Source organism: Odocoileus virginianus, chromosome 28 (assembly GCF_023699985.2).
Source record: "Odocoileus virginianus isolate 20LAN1187 ecotype Illinois chromosome 28, Ovbor_1.2, whole genome shotgun sequence".
In the NCBI taxonomy this organism is placed as follows: Eukaryota; Metazoa; Chordata; class Mammalia; order Artiodactyla; family Cervidae; genus Odocoileus; species Odocoileus virginianus.
The window spans coordinates 37,454,363-37,469,443 of NC_069701.1; the positions used below are offsets into that span (position 1 = coordinate 37,454,363).

The 15,081-nt window shown below is 54.2% G+C and overlaps 1 protein-coding gene across 1 annotated transcript; it reads right to left on the reverse strand.

Annotated features, from left to right (window-relative positions):
- Window positions 1–3,542: 3,542 nt before the first annotated feature.
- Window positions 3,543–9,678, reverse strand: SLC25A45 (solute carrier family 25 member 45). Its single transcript, XM_020906429.2, has 6 exons — window positions 9,330–9,678; window positions 8,275–8,318; window positions 8,017–8,088; window positions 7,516–7,701; window positions 5,151–5,409; window positions 3,543–5,014 (listed from the first exon to the last, which is right to left on the reverse strand). Exons 1-6 carry the CDS (start codon window positions 9,364–9,366, stop codon window positions 4,746–4,748), a joined length of 867 nt encoding a protein of 288 aa, XP_020762088.2. The 5' UTR covers window positions 9,367–9,678; the 3' UTR covers window positions 3,543–4,745.
- Between the last annotated feature and the right edge of the window lie 5,403 nt (window positions 9,679–15,081).

Sequence of the window (15,081 nt, forward strand, 5' to 3'; positions counted from 1 at the left end):
TGCTGCCTTGTCCCCCTTTACCTGCATGTGTAGCCCTCGAGTCTCTATACCCAGAAATTAATCTCCTCCATTTCTCCTACTGTGATTGATGCTGCAAGAATAAATATGACAGGGGACTTCCCTGATGGTCCAGTGGTTAAGACCTCACCTTCCAGCGCAGGAGGAACAGGTTCAATCCCTGGTCAGGGACCTAAGACCCCACAAGCCTCAGGGCCAAAAAAACAAAACATAAAATAGAAGCACTATTGTAACAAATTCAATAACGACCTTAAAAATTAAGGATGACATTTGATGACCCAAATCCAATGAGACACTGTTTAACATGTTTACCCAAGTTGTAAACCCTTTACTTGTGACCCTCAAACACCACCCCCATGTTCAACCTCAAAGCAGGTTTGTTTACTATTTCCTAGTTTTCAGGGACTCCTCTCTGAATAAGTCTCAAATAATGATGTGTGAAAGTGAAAGTTGCTCAGTCGTGTCCGACTCTTTGCGAGCCCATGGACTATACAGTCCATGGAATTCTCCAGGCCAGAATACTGAAGTATTCTGGGGATCGAACCCAGGTCTCCTGCCTTGCAGGTGGATTCTTGACCAACTGAGCCACAAGGGAAGCCTAGTGATGCTCAAAAAACTTGTGTTAATTCCTTAAGGAGTTTAACAGGCTATTCTGAGCCCCTGCTGATGTAAAAACATCTGGGTTTTTAAAATATATTCAGTCATTTCCTGCCTGATCTTTGTTTGTCTTTCCACCCTCCTTTCCAAGAGGAGTGAGTTGTTTTCTTTCTAATCATACCACGCTTAACCCTCACCTCACCGCAGTGCTGTTCTCCGGGCCAGCTGGAAGCCTGTGCCATAGGCCAGTGGAAGCGACTCAGGCTTGGGACTGCATGGCCGGCCAGACAGGGGCCTGCCACTCTCTCTGGTTCTAATGAGGAGCACAGAGGAAGGGAGCTCCCGCCCCTTCACACAGAGAGGAAACAGAAACTCTGTGCCCTGCAGTGTAAAGACAAGCTTGCAGGTAGAATTATAGCCTGCAAAAGGATCTAATTAAAACAAAGTTGCAGGACTTCCCTGGTGGCACAGTGGATAAGCATCTGCTTGACAGTGCAAAGGACATGAGTTTGATCCCTGGCCTGGGAAGACTTCACATGTCACTGAGCAACTAAGCCTGTGCTCTAGAGCCTGCAAGCCACAATGACTGAGTCTACATGTCACAGCGACTGAAGCCTGCATGGCCTAGGGCCTGTGAGCCACAGATAAGGAGCTCTGTGCCACAACTACTGAAGTGCCTTGAGCCTGTGCTCCGCAACAAGAGAAGCCACTGCAATGAGAAGCCTGTGCCCTGCAACTGGAGAGCAGTCCCCCGCTCTCCACCACTAAAGAAAGGCTGCTTGCAGCAAGATACAGCGCAGCCAAAAAAACAAAACATAAACAGAAGCGATATTGTAACAAATGCAACAAAGAGCTTTTTAAAAATGATCTACATCAAAAAATCTTGGAAAAAAAAGGATTTTGGAAATTTTATCATTATTATTTTAATTTTTTTTGAAGCTGTGTGATTCTGTTTTATTTTTTATTTTTTGGCTGTACCACACAGCATGTGGGGTCTTAGTTCCCCAACCAGGGATCAGACCTGCACCCCTGCTTTGGAAGTGCTGAAGCTAAACCACTGGACTACCAAAGAAGTCCCCAAAAAGCATTTTCAATTTTCTTCTCTTGCTAACTGGTGAGGTGGTAAAAATGACAAACTGCAGAGGACCACTCTGACCTCCTTGCCCCGTTTCAAAGAACCACCTCCTCTTTCACATGCATACTGTTTGCTCCCTCTGAAGCAGCCACAGACTCCCCTGAGAAGTTCCGATGACTGCTCCCCAACACTGCAGTGTGTGGCCTAAAATCCCTGACACTGCAGCGATCCTGGAGATATTGGACTGGCCACTTGGGCTCGAGGACAAACCAGTTAGAGCGGATCTCAGAGCAAACTGGGGCACAGAAAGGGCGCTGGCTGCCTCAGACAGACCCTGTTTTCCAGACCAGGAGCACGGGCTTCCTCACTCCGTGTGAGAGTGGAGGCCACCGGAACTGGAGTTCAAGTCAGCAGAACGACAACTTCCTCAGCTTGAAAAGGTCGTGCGTTTCTTCCCTTAGAAGCATCAAAAAAAAAGAAGAAGAAGAAGAAGCATCCAGAGCACCATTTCTTAAACTTTAGCCTGGAAAAGTCCCTATAGCCGAAGCTATGACTTTTCCACTAATCATGTATGGATGTGAGAGCTGGACAATAGAAAAAGGCTGAGTGTCAAAGAATTGATGCTTTTGAACTGTGTTGTTGGAGAAGACTCTTGAGAGATCAAACCAGTCAATCCCAAAGGGAATAAACTCTGGATATCCATTGGAAGGACTGATGCTGAAGCTGAAGCTCCAGTACTTTGGCCACCTGATGCGAAGAACCAACTCATTGGAAAAGACCTTGATGCTGGGAAAGGTTGAAGGCAGGAGGAGAAGGGGGCGACAGAGGATGAGATGGTTAAATGGCATCACCAATTCAATGCACATGAATTTGAGCAAACTCCGGGAGATAATGAAGGACTGGGAAGCCTGGCGTGCTGCAATTCATGGGACACAACTGAGAGTCAGACACGATTGAGCAACTGAACAACCACAAAAGATCACAGTGAGAGTTTTGTGCAATGCTGATTCCTAGGCCCCAGCCTCAGAGATTCTGATTCCATCAGTTCAGAGTGGAGCCTGGGACTCTGCCTTTCTAACCCTCTCTAGGAAGTCCTCTTGCTACTGCTCCATGGACCACGCTGGGATCACCCCTGACCTTACCCACTGTGTTAGTTCGGGTAAAGGCTAAAGAGATGTCAGAATGTAGCACCCCAGGCAGCCGGTCAGCGGTGCTCGCTGAGTCCCTGGGTTCCAGGAGCCTCCTATATCCTCAGCAGTGGCCCCTATTTCCAGCCAACAGTGAGGAAACTACTCTGAAGCAAGCGATGGGCAATTTGCACACATTTCTTCTGCTCACATGTCGCTAGCAAGAAGCCAAGCAGCAGTCCCCACCGAGGGGAACAGAGCCTCACTCATGGCCATGTGCTCAGCGGCCATGCGGTGAGGAGGGAAGAAGGGAAGGATGTTTAGGGTACCGTCTGCCACCTATGACACACGATCCCGTAAACAAGAGATCTGAAGAGCGCACGGGGAGGCTGATGTCGTGGTTCTGGTAAGTCTGGGTAAATCTGAGCTTAGGTGTCTCGTGGGAGACTGTCACAAGCCCCAGGCAGACCAGGGTCGCAGAGCAACCAGGCTCTGGAGGCAGAGGCTCAGATCCATGCAGGTGAGCTGTGTAAAGCAGCCCCCGTGCGACCTGGGACGGGTGACACGCTGTCTCTGAGCCAAGGCCACCTCCTGTGTAAACCATGGTGATAACACTGTGATTGTCTTTATACGGGGCCCCAGTAAATGGCAGGAATCCCAGGCGTTCAGGTCACCATGAGGCGGGGTAGGGAAGGGGGGAGTGCCCTGGTTGATCTCAGACTAGATTAGGATGTTTGCTCACTTTATTTGCCAATTAAATGAACCCTTTCAGCTAGTTTTTAAACTCCCCCTTGGCAATAGAGATTGTGAAGAAAACAAGTGCCCTCGATGGGAGTGGGCAAGGCAGACACTGCACCGCTGGAGACCCCAAGAGGGGCCGGGTGAGGGGCTCTCTCAGTGGAAGGAGTAAGAGGGTGTGGGGGGCGGGGGGGCAGGGATGTAGTGGTTGGAGTGGTGGATGGAGGTTGGGCGTGCACTTCATTTCACAAGCATTTATCAGGTTCCTTCAAGCATGGGGCTCCGTGCTGGGAAACAACCAGAAATATGACCCTTGACCTCAAAGAGCACCCAGTCTAATTGGGAAGCCAAGAAGCAAACCCGCAACCATGATTAAGTACAGGCCAAGGCTGTGATCGAGGCATGGGGATGGGCAGAAAGGTCTGGAAACCTCAGGGTCAGTTCCGGGCAGGGGGAGGCGAGCTGAGGAAGGACTTCAGGAGACAGCACATGGCCCAGGTTGGAGGTAGCTCAGCCCTGGGATGGGGGAGTCAGCCTGCAAGCACTGCCCACTGCTGACCGAGAGGAAAGGAACCTTCTAGGTGGGAGGCCATGAGAGAGTACAGCTTGTTCAGGGACCTCAGCAGGACTGGGCTGCTGAGAAGGGAGGGAGAGGAAAGTTGGGGGGCAGGGGATGGGGTGGGGGCCTTTTCCTGAAAGTGACGGAGTCACTGAAGGATTCTGGACTAGAGGAGGCATAAAGGCTACCCTCAAGTCCTGCACAGAGAGGTTTGAAGGGAAGTGAGGCGGGGAGTGAATGAGGATCTCCTCACTCGAATCCAGGGAGGGTGGTTAGCACCAAGCAGCTCTTAAAGGGGCGAAGTCACAGGATCTGGGGGGAGCGGAATGTCACCAGCACTGCTGGCTCTGAGTTAACTTCTCAGATTCAGGAAGCAAAGGAATCAGGGCACGTGCTGCTGAGAGGCCCGGGCCAGCCTTGAACTTTGCAGGGAGGGGAGGGGCGCGCCACGGACCCCAGGCTTCCTGGTCCCATGCCATCTCCCCAGCCCCGTCTGATCTGAGCAATGGAGGTGACTTGATAAAGTCACCCTCTGCATCAGACCCACAAGCCAGTGCTCTCAGCCTGGCCTCCAGTCTGGGTAGGTGGGCGGTGGTCCTGCCGGGGAGCTGCCAGAGTCACCCAGCCTGGCTCACCCCCAGGAGAGAAGGAGATACTCATAGCTAAGGAAGGTGATGGCGTTGACTGGAAAGGCGCGGGCACTGTTGATGGTGAGCCCCCGGAAGAAGACCCCCAGTCCTTCCTGCCGGGCACTGCTCACTATGCAATCCAGCAGCCCCAGGTAGGCTCTCTGCTTCAGCCCCGCCATCTGCATCCGGGACTTGATCACGTCTAACGGGGTGGCGGCGACCCAGGAGATGATGCCAGCAAAGCCCCCTGCCACCAGCACTGTGCCTGAGCCTGGGGGACAGGAATGGGGAGGTATTCGTCGAGGAATGAAACATCCCCCCATCCACAGTCTCCCTCCCCATCCTCCAGGCCACCCCCCTCTCCCCCCTCCTCTCTGTCCCCCGCCCTCTGACACCACTTCACTTACTGGGGTTCTGGCCCTCCGGTGTCAGTTGGCGACACAGCCATTCGTAGGTGACGAAGTAGATTCCCAGGGTGGGGGTGTCCCTCAGAGTCAGGGCCCAGGCTCCCCGGAACAGCCCCTGGGGCCCCTCGGCCTGGAGGATGGAGGCGGCACAGTGAACGGGGCCCCGGTACCGCGGTGGGGGGCTCCCCGGCTTCTCCCTGGGCTCTGTCTGGTTTTGCAGCCGGACTTTGATGAGATCAAAAGGAGCCAAGCAGTAGGCCTGTAGGGAAGCAAGCACGAAGGGCCTGGCTGGACCTTTGGACAGGAACAATCTCTCCAAGTTATCTTAATGGGAGGAAGGCAGCGAGTAGATAGGGCAGCATCTTTCTGCAGGACTTCGCGGGCTCCCATGACCACTCTCAGCCTCTCTCCCGCTCAGTGGGGAACGGGCTAGAGCCCCCCCCTTACCATCAGACCCGTGACAGCAAGGAGCCCTGCCCCTCCCCTCGGCCAAACTTGCTGACACACCCATGGCTCTAAAGAGTTCCCTAGCGGGCCAGTGCTTAGGACTTGGTGGTTTCATTGCCATGGCTGGGGCCCCCTCAAAAAACAAAAAGAGAATTCCATCTGTGCCCACAAAACAGCAGGGGATGGAACCCTCCCCACGGATAAAGAGGTCACCTCGATCGTGTTGGGGACTCAACTTCATGGACTCCTCCGGCCTCACCCCCTGCCAGACGCCTCTCAGAGGCCCCTGGGTGGGGAAATGCACCTCACAAAGCCCCAGACTCTAGCGTCCCAAGAAGGTGGGTGACAGGGTGGGATCTGAGGGTCCTCGAACATGATGGCTGAGTCGGATGAGACAGATCTGGGGTAACATTGGTGCTGGAGGGAAGGGAGGGGCCAAGATGTGAGTCAGGGATGCAACTAGGGCAAGTTCAGGTGAGGACTGAGGTCCCAGCCATTTCTGGACTTGGGTGTTTTTTGTTTTTCTTTCGTGAAAGGCACACAAAGTCCTCAGCCCTGGAGATGGCTGATGGCAGCAGGCGGAGGCTGCAGGTTGGCTATGGTGGTGACCTTTAGAGGGTGGCAGCTGGCTTACTTCCTCCCCCGCAGGAAGGGCAGTGGGCTGGGGGTCCCTTCCTATGAGAAGGTGCTGTGATGTCACCCTCCCAGCAGAGCCCAAGGGCCGTACTGAACTGAGGGCTTCACCTGGGGGTGAAGACATGGGTGGGCCAAAGGCAGTGTGGCAGGGAGGGGTGGGCTCGGGTCCCTGCCATCCCCACCTGTGCCCACAGGGGCCGTAGGGATATCAGACACTGTACCAGCCTTAGCCGAGTCAAACACAACTTTTGTACACAAGAGGTGGTCATTCCTTGCTTTATGCTAACCAGAGTCTTCCTCCCCATCACCATGCAAAATATACATTTTCCACTCTAAGGTGGAAATCAGAGCCTTGGGCTTGGTGGTAAATGGAGCTTCACGTGGTCCCTGGACCCTATGCCCATCAGTGACCTGACCGTCCCCAGTTCTGCCATCTGTTCTGCTTTCCGAGGAACCAGAGAGGAGGGGGATGGAGGAGCTGGGCCCAGCTGAACCTAAATCAGGCCACTTGACCTGGGGGCTCACTCTCTTTCCTGTTTTTCAGGGTGCAGGTCTCAGAGTTTGGGAAATACGCAGGCATGAATCCCGCACTAGGGGCAGAAGCAAAGCCAGGACCTTTCGGGTCTCATGAATTATTAATTCACTCAATGAGCCCCTGACTCTGTTCTTTGTCCTTGCTCTCTGCCCTGAAGTGGACAGAGCATCAGGGCAGGTGTCAAGTAGAGGGTGACCTGGGGTACTAGCTGGGGGGTGGGGTGCAGCCAGGTGCATGCCCTCCAGCCTCTGCACCCAGCCCCGCCCTTAGCTGGGGTTCCCTCCACCCCACCCCTCAAAACCCAGTATTCGAGCACTGAGAACAAAGACCAGAACCAAATGGTTGGTCACTTAATAATTAACACCCTGGACCTCTCCCAGTGAGATCTGTGAATGGGCCACGGGTGAGGGTCAGAGATGGCAACAGACCCCCCCGAGGTGGGCACCAATGGCTGTCTTCTTAGCACTGTCCCCCCCTCACCCCAGCTTTCTCTCCCCTTTGCCCCTTCTGTTCTCCATGACTCTCCCTTCCAGACCTGCAGCCTAGAAGGCCGCCACTCAGCCAGGCCAGGTCCCAGGAGCAGGCCTTTCCCCACCACTCCTCATGTTCCCCTTGAGAAGGCTGGGGATCTGTGGCTGTGGGTCACCAGAGGCGGGTTGGAGGGAAAGGAATGAACTGATCATCACTATGCAAGTGTGTGTGTGTGTGTGTGTGTGTGTGTGTGTGTGTGCCTATGCACCCCCTCACCTGCAGGAACCCCCCGGTACAGCCGGCTATGAAGACGTGTGTGTAGCTGGGCGGCTGGGCCCGCCGTTCCTGGTGGGAGGTGGCTGTCAGCGCCAGCAGGGCATTGCTGTAGACCCCAAACAGGACGGAGTTGACCACAGATATGCTGGCGATGGGGAAACTCATCCCCTTGAAGAAGCCCAGGAGCTGCAGAGACATGATGTGAGCTGGCTGGGGGCTCTGGGAGCCTCCCCTTGGCCCCCTCCAGGCCTGGCACAGCCTCCTCTGGCTGGAAACCACTCCTGAGTCCGGCCACAGGCAAGTGGAGGCCAGCGAAGGCGGGGGATGGCCTCAGCTCCACTTTGGGGGGCGTGAAGCTACTGCTCAGCCCACACCTGGTGGCCCCAGACTTGGGTCTTGTTTCTCTCTTCCAGGGGGCAGAGCCCTGCTAGGGGAGAAGGAAGCTGGCCCTAACCCCCCAGAGGCCTCCTGCCCCCAAATCCACCAACGCAGGCCACCCACCGACTCATGGCGGTAAGTCTTGACCATACAGTCGACGATGCCCCGGTACGTGGTCTGGGTCTGCAGCCGCACCTGGACAGGGAGGACAGAGCAGGCGGGCAGGCCGGGCATCCAGCCGGCCCGGCCCTCGGGCCCTTTGAGCGGGACCCCAGCAGGGAGGGAGAGGCAGGGAGAGCCTCCACGAGCCAGGCCCTGCTCTCTCCCTGATGTCTGCTTCAGCCGACATCTTTCCTTTCTTGGCGCCTCCCCTAGACTCACCTTCACAGTATCAAAGGGGTGTCCCAGGACCAAGCCCAGAGCTCCTGTGGAGATGATAAGGTGCTAGGAGTGAGGCCTCTCAGGCTGGGCTGAGGAAGCCAGGGTGTGCCAGAGGGGAGCGGGATTCAGGCCGGAGGAAGGGGGACAGGGCCCACCTGCCAGACTCCAAAGAAATGCCAGTTGCCCCCTGGCACCTTCCTCCATGCCAGGCACTGGGCAGGGAAGGTGTGGGGAGCAGAGAGAGTGAGCCTGGCCCTGCCTGGAGGACACACACGCAGAGGGGAGGAGCCAACCCCAGACACACAGGGTTTTCACCCGTCTGGGCTTGACCCCCGAGCAGCCTGCTGACTTGTCTAACTTGGGGACTCCAGGACTCTGGCCTCCCTTCGGCTCACAGCTGCTGTCGAGGGCAGGGCCTTGGTCCAGCCCCTCCCTCCCAGCCCTCTGCCCTGGCAGTGCAAATTCAGGGGCCTTGAGAGGATGCCTGCTGGCACCAGGAGGGCCCAGCGCCCCCAGCATCTCCCCACCTCCTGGTCCTGCCCTACTTAGCAGAAGCTAGTCCTGGAGCTTTGGGGAGGTCACAACCCCGGAAGGCGAGTTCTGATGTCTCTTTCTCCCAAAGAGGAATGTCACTCAGATGCTGGGCCAGGGCGACAGCGCAGCTGGCCTCAGGGCTCACAGCCTATTGCCAGGTAGGACAGAGATCCAAAGCAGAATGCAGGACAGCGGGTAATGTCAAAGGTGAACTGTCCTTCTGAGCCCTGGGGAATGGAGCTGGCGGTGCAGGTGAGTCTGGGAGAGCACTCACCGTGGCCCCACCCCTGACAGGTGTCCAGGTTGGGGGGGCAGCCTGGGGCTCGGCAGTAGCCCCCGCCTACTGCACCTTCCCCTCCTCACCCCCTCGGGCAACTCCCAGGAGGCCCAGGGACGGCTGGTTCTGGGTACTCCCAGGCCACCAGGACTTTGAATTCAGCTCCTCTCAGGTCACCCACCTTCCCCAGGAAGAGTGACCTGCAATTGGCATTGATATGACAGAGGGAAGAAAAGTGTCTCACCAGAGATCCAGCCGGCCACAAACTCCTCCGCGGGCATGTCTGGCAGGGGTGGGCACAGGTGGCTCCAGCAGAGGAGACGCTGGGAAAGTGGAATTCCACCCTCCCCGGACCCTGGACTGATAATCTGCTACTAATGTTTAACCCCGGCTGAGGGCCGGGTGCCAAGACCTCAGGGGACCAGGATGGGAAGCCAACCAGCTCTAGAGATGTGCAGAGTGTGAGATCTCACGGGGCAGGGAGGATGGCCCACCGTGGCCTGAGCCCCCTGACAGCCAGTGAGGGCCTCGCGGTGTGACCAGGCCCAGCAGCCGGGCTCAGGCGCTGGGGGGGGGGCTCCCTCCGGAGCTGCCTCAGTGGACAAGGATCTAAGGAGCCACCCCCCGCCCCAGCTCAACTCCTGCTCATCCCCCAGCCCTGCAGAGCAGGCTGCTCACCCCAGCCGGGGTAGGTGGGGCCTGGCCACCAGGAGCCAGGCCCAGCCAAAAGGAGTGACTCACCAGGGCCGGAAGCCGCCTTCTCCAAGGGTTGTTTACCACGGACTCCTCAGCATGTGTCAGAAACAGCCTCCCTCGCCTCCTCCTCCCAGAGCCTCTTTCCCAGGGGAGAGCTGGGGACTTGGTGTATAAAGGGTGGTGTGTCTCTCTGCCTGGGGTGACCAGGCTATGATACTCACTTCTCTGTGGACAACAACCCAAGCCAACGGGCCAGGGACCAGAATCGCTGTCTTCCTCTCTGCTTCCTTAGACCGACTTCCCCTGCTGCCAGTTCACTAAACGAATGGTCCCTCCAGTCGCCCTCTTGCTCTGTTATGAGCTGTGCCATGCTAAGTCACTTTAGTCATGTCTGACTCTTTGTGACTCCACGGACTGTAGCCCGCCAGGCTTCTTTGTCCATGGGGTTTTCCAGGCAAGAATATTGGAGTGGGTTGCCATTTCCTCCTCCAGGGGATCTTCCCAACCCAGGGATCCAACCAGCTCTTAGTTCTCCTGCACTGGCAGGCAGGTTCAAAAGACACACCTTTTGTTTTGAAAAGTGCTATTTTGTATCGTTTAAAACTGTGTTGCCACTTAAAAAATGTGTTGCCACTTGGCCATACACCAGCTACTAACACAGCATTGTGAATCAGCTATGCTGTTGTTGTTCAGTCCAGAAGACCTGTCCCACTCTTTGTGACCCCATGGACTGCAGCACGCAAGGCTTCCCCGTCCTTCACCAACTCCCAGAGTTTACTCAAACCCATGTCCATCGAGTCAGTGATGCCATCCAGCCATCTCATCCTCTGTCGTCCCCTTCTTCTCCTGCCCCCAATCCCTCCCAACATCAGGGTCTTTTCCAATGAGTCAATTCTTCGCATGAGGTGAACTATACTTCGACTTAAAAATTTGTGTTGTCACTCTTTATAAATCAGATGATTGTGCATTGGTCATGTTTTCTATGTGTCTGGTACTTTGATTTTTTCCTACTCTGTTATCTCTCTCTACCCCACAAGGGGAGACATGTGCGTGGAGTGAAAGAAGCACAGGGTTTGCCATCTTCTATACTGAGTTCTAGGGGCTTCCCTGGTGGCTCAGAGGTTAAAGCATCTGCCTGCAATGCAGGAGACCTGGGTTCGATCCCTGGGTCTGGAAGATCCCCTGGAGAAGGAAATGGGAACCCACTCCAGTATTCTTGGCTGGAGCATCCCATGGACGGAGGAGCCTGGTGAGCTACATTCCACAGGGTCGCAAAAAGTCAGACACGACTGAGCGACTTCACTTCACTTCACTTCACCTCAAACTGAGTTCCAGTCTCAGGTGATCTGGCCAGGCACATGCATTTTGAGGATCTCTTGTCTCACGTCATTTGGGAGGCTTCGGAGGTCATCAAGGGAGTTTCCAGGTATTGGTGTTGTCGACAAAAATAATCAACAACAATCTATAATAAGAATTGAAAAGAGTTTTATTTGAGCCAAACTGAGGAATATACCCCAGAAGACAGCCTCAGATAACCCTGAGGAACAGCTCTGGAGAAGCATGGTTTTCAGCACAGTTTTATGTCTGATCAGAAAAAGATTCGTCTAGTCTTTGGTTTGGTTTTTTTCAGTAGTCAGGTATGGATGTGAGAGTTGGACCATAAAGAAGGCTGAGTGCTGAAGAATTGATGCTTTTGAACTGTGGTGTTAGAGAAGACTCCCGAGGGTCCTTGGACAACAGGGAGATCAAACCAGTCAAGCCTAGAGGAAATCAACCCTGGATATTCATTGAAAGGACTGATGCTGAGGCTGAAACTCCAATACTTTGGCCACCTGATGCAAACAACTGACTCACTGGAAAAGACCCTAATGCTGGGGAAGATTGAGGGCAAGAGGAGAAGGGGGTGACAGAGGATAAAACGGTTGGATGGCATCACTGAGAATGGACATGAGTTTGAGCAAACTCCGGGAGATAGTGAGTGACAGAGAAGCCTGGCTTATGCTCTGCTGGACTGCTCTGCTGCACTTCATGAGGTCGCAAAGAGTCAGACAAGACTTAACAACTGAACAACAACAAAGAACAGCAAGCAAATCAGTGATTTAGTCCTTCAAAGTTTCAGAAGAACAAATCAGCACAAACATAGCAAGCCAATATGGCCTTGGTACCTGGGAAGGGTGTCTTATCATTGAAGAAGCATTTCATCTTTATTTTTAAGATAGTCTTTTTTTTTTGTTTTTTTTTCCGGTTGCCCAGCATGTGGGATCTTAGTTCCCTGACCAGGGATCGAAACCGCACCCCATGCAGTGGAAGCCCACAGTCTTAACCACCAGACTGTTAGGGAAGTCCCTTTTCATGGACATTCTTTACTTCTGGTCAATAATTACAGCAGATCTACTGTGTATGTTTGATAGGCCACAAATAGGCTGTTCTAATTAGCATCAAATTCAAGTTAACTCATGTATAAGCCAGAATGACTTCCCCACATCTCGATAAATGAATATTCCTTTTGTCAGTGTCCCCACATCAGGACCACATCATCCAGGGTCACGTTTCTGTCTGTTAATCTCATGTGTATTCCTATGTGGTAAGCCCGGAAGACAGCAGCGGTGGGGATGTGGTGGGGCAGACCCATGGAGGCAGGCAAGGTGCTGACCGCAAGTTTGACTGCAAACCCAGAGGAATATGGCATTAGGAGAGCTTGGGGGCACTCTGATGGAACACGTGCTTCACATCGACAAACACGAAATATTCTATCAGATTTCTATTCTCAGGAATGTTGGGCAGTTGGGACCTGGGGGTGGAGGTTGAGGAGAAAGGGATCTTTGCTCAAGGGCACGGAGACCCTGGGCTCAGGTGTCACTGCCCAGAGAAAGCTGTGATGGCCCCAAAGGCAGCCCCAACCCCCGGAGTTGCCTGGACACCTCCCTTTCTCTCTACCTCACCACCATTCCATGGGGAAACGCGTTCATAGTACCTCCAAAACAGACACTGAATCCAATCCCTCGCTGGCTCCCCTACTGCTTCTGCCCTGGCCCCAAACCACCATCACCGCCACTTGGATACCTGCCCGCAGCTGGCATCCCTGCCCCGGCTCCATCCCTTCCGCTTCCCCTTCCAGCCTGTCCTCCACCAGCAGCCCGATGATGCAACTGAAATTGAAGTAGACCATATCTCTCCCCTGCCCCACACCCTGCAATGGCCTCATCCTGCTCAGAGTCAAAACTGAAGCCTCGGGGACTTCCCTGGTGGTCCAGTGGCTACGAATCCACCATCCAGTGCAGGGGGCCCGGGTTTGATCCCTGGTCAGGAAACCAGATACCACATGCCACAACTAAGACCCGTACAGCCAAATAAATAAATCTTTAAAAACAAAACAAAGCCTTCCAGGCACTTTCCTGGTGGTCCAGTGGTTAAGGCTCTATGCTTCCACCCCACGGGCCACTAAGATTCCCCCCATATGCCTTGCATTGCAGCAAAAAAGAGAAACCCAAAGCCTTCCTAGGCTCTAGGGCACCTCTGGTCACACTGGCTTCCTTCTCTTCTCCCAATAGCCTCCTGCCTCCATCCTTCACACCACTGCTCCCGCCTCCAGTTGGCCTCCTCTTGCTGGGCTCAGACCTAACCTACACAGTGTGTTGGCCCTGACTGGCTGGGTGAAGATTGTCGTCTGCCCCACCTGCCCAGCATTCCTGGTGCCCCTTCCCTAGCCCAACCCTCTCTTTCACTTGTCAGCTTCTGACACACTTGTCTGTCTGGGCAGGGGTCACTAGCTGTTTTGTTCCCTCATGTTATCTTAAAGGCTTAGAACTATGTGTGGTACAGAGTAGGCAATGAATGAGATATGAATGAGTGGACAAGTCAGGGAAGAGCATTAGATAGCCCTGGGTCTCCAGTTCTCTCTCCCCATTTCCAGAGGGCCCCAAAGAATGTAAAGCTCCCAAACACCCCCTAGCTGCCCCTCCAGATCTCCTCCAGCTCTTAGTTTCCCATCTGCCCGAGGACCAGTCCTGATGGTGCTTCTCCTCTCCTGCAGCTGCCAAAGCAGAATGCTTTCCTCCCCCACCACTTTCTTGTGGGTGGACAGGTTCTAGGGAGCAGGGTTCCATCTCCGACCTCCTCCCCCTGGAACTATCCTGGGCTCCTTGGGCTGCCCCCAAAGACCTTCCTGAGCCCTGGTCCCTCACGGACAGCTGGGCTGTGATCCTAGTTTTGCAGTTTGTTCTCTCCTGAGTGATGCTGGGTGATCCCTCTGTGGGCCTTTACTGTTTGCAAAAGTCAGGGGCCAGCCCAGCAGATAGCTGAGTCCAAGGCCTCTTGGCTGTGAAGGCCATAAGGCTGCCTGTCTCTTCAGAAGGGGCCCCACTCTGTCCTCTAAGCCCACCACTCGTCCCCAGCTCAAGGGAGACGCACAGCCACTCCCCAGGGCCTTACAGAAGGGCAGCCACACCCCTGGCTTGCTCTTCTCCAATTCTCCAGCAAGCTCCACCAGGTTAACCCTTGGCTTGGCAAAGCAGAGCTCAGGTCTTGACATTCTCTAGCTCACAACCTCCAAAATGGCTTCACTGCCTGCCAACATCCGCCCTCCGTGCACCCCCCCCACATACTTCTACTCCTGGTGTTCATGCCATCCGTGACCCCCACTGGGTGCCACCCCACCTTCCCACCTGCTGTGCTGTTTGCTCAGGCCTTCCCTGCTCTCCTAACCATGCTCCTGCAGCTCTCACTACCTGGAACGCTTTTAGGAATCTCTTCCAGCACCTCTCCTCGCTGGACCTTGCTGGGTTCGTCTCTTCACCACCACCATACATACTGCCAGACATCAGCTTTGTTATTGAACCTTCTGATCCTGTTTTCTCATATAAATGGAAATCTGATGTTCACCTCTTAGTGTCTTAGAAAGATTATAGCACTTAGAAAAGGATCTGGCATGCTTTCTATGCTCCACAAACAGCAGCTACCATTATTCTCATCAGCACTCACAGGGTCCCTGAGCTTGACATGAGGAAATACACATGAAAGGGCCTAGCACACAGTAGGTGCTCAGGAATTGAGGACCTGTTCTTCCTGCTTTTGACACTCTATGGCTCTTAAGGCAATTCTGTCACCTTATGGGGCTTTAAGGACTTCCCCAGGTGGTGCAACTTGGGACTTCCCTGGCAGTTCAGTGGTAAAGATTCTGCCTTCTAATGCAGAGGGTGTGGATTCAGCCCCTAGTTAGGGAACCAGATCCAGCATGCCACAGGGTGCAGCTTTAACATTTTAAAAATGAACAAATAAACACAACATTGTAAATCAACTAT

Excerpts from the sequence above, each read along its gene's own strand:
- SLC25A45 (XM_020906429.2), bottom strand. The coding sequence starts at position 9,366 with ATGCCCGCGGAGGAGTTTGTGGCCGGCTGGATCTCTG. Across the intron at positions 8,319-9,329 it reads TGTGGCCGGCTGGATCTCTG|GAGCTCTGGGCTTGGTCCTG; the intron begins GTGAGACACTTT and ends TCATCTCCACAG. Across the intron at positions 7,702-8,016 it reads AGACTTACCGCCATGAGTCG|CTCCTGGGCTTCTTCAAGGG; the intron begins GTGGGTGGCCTG and ends ATGTCTCTGCAG.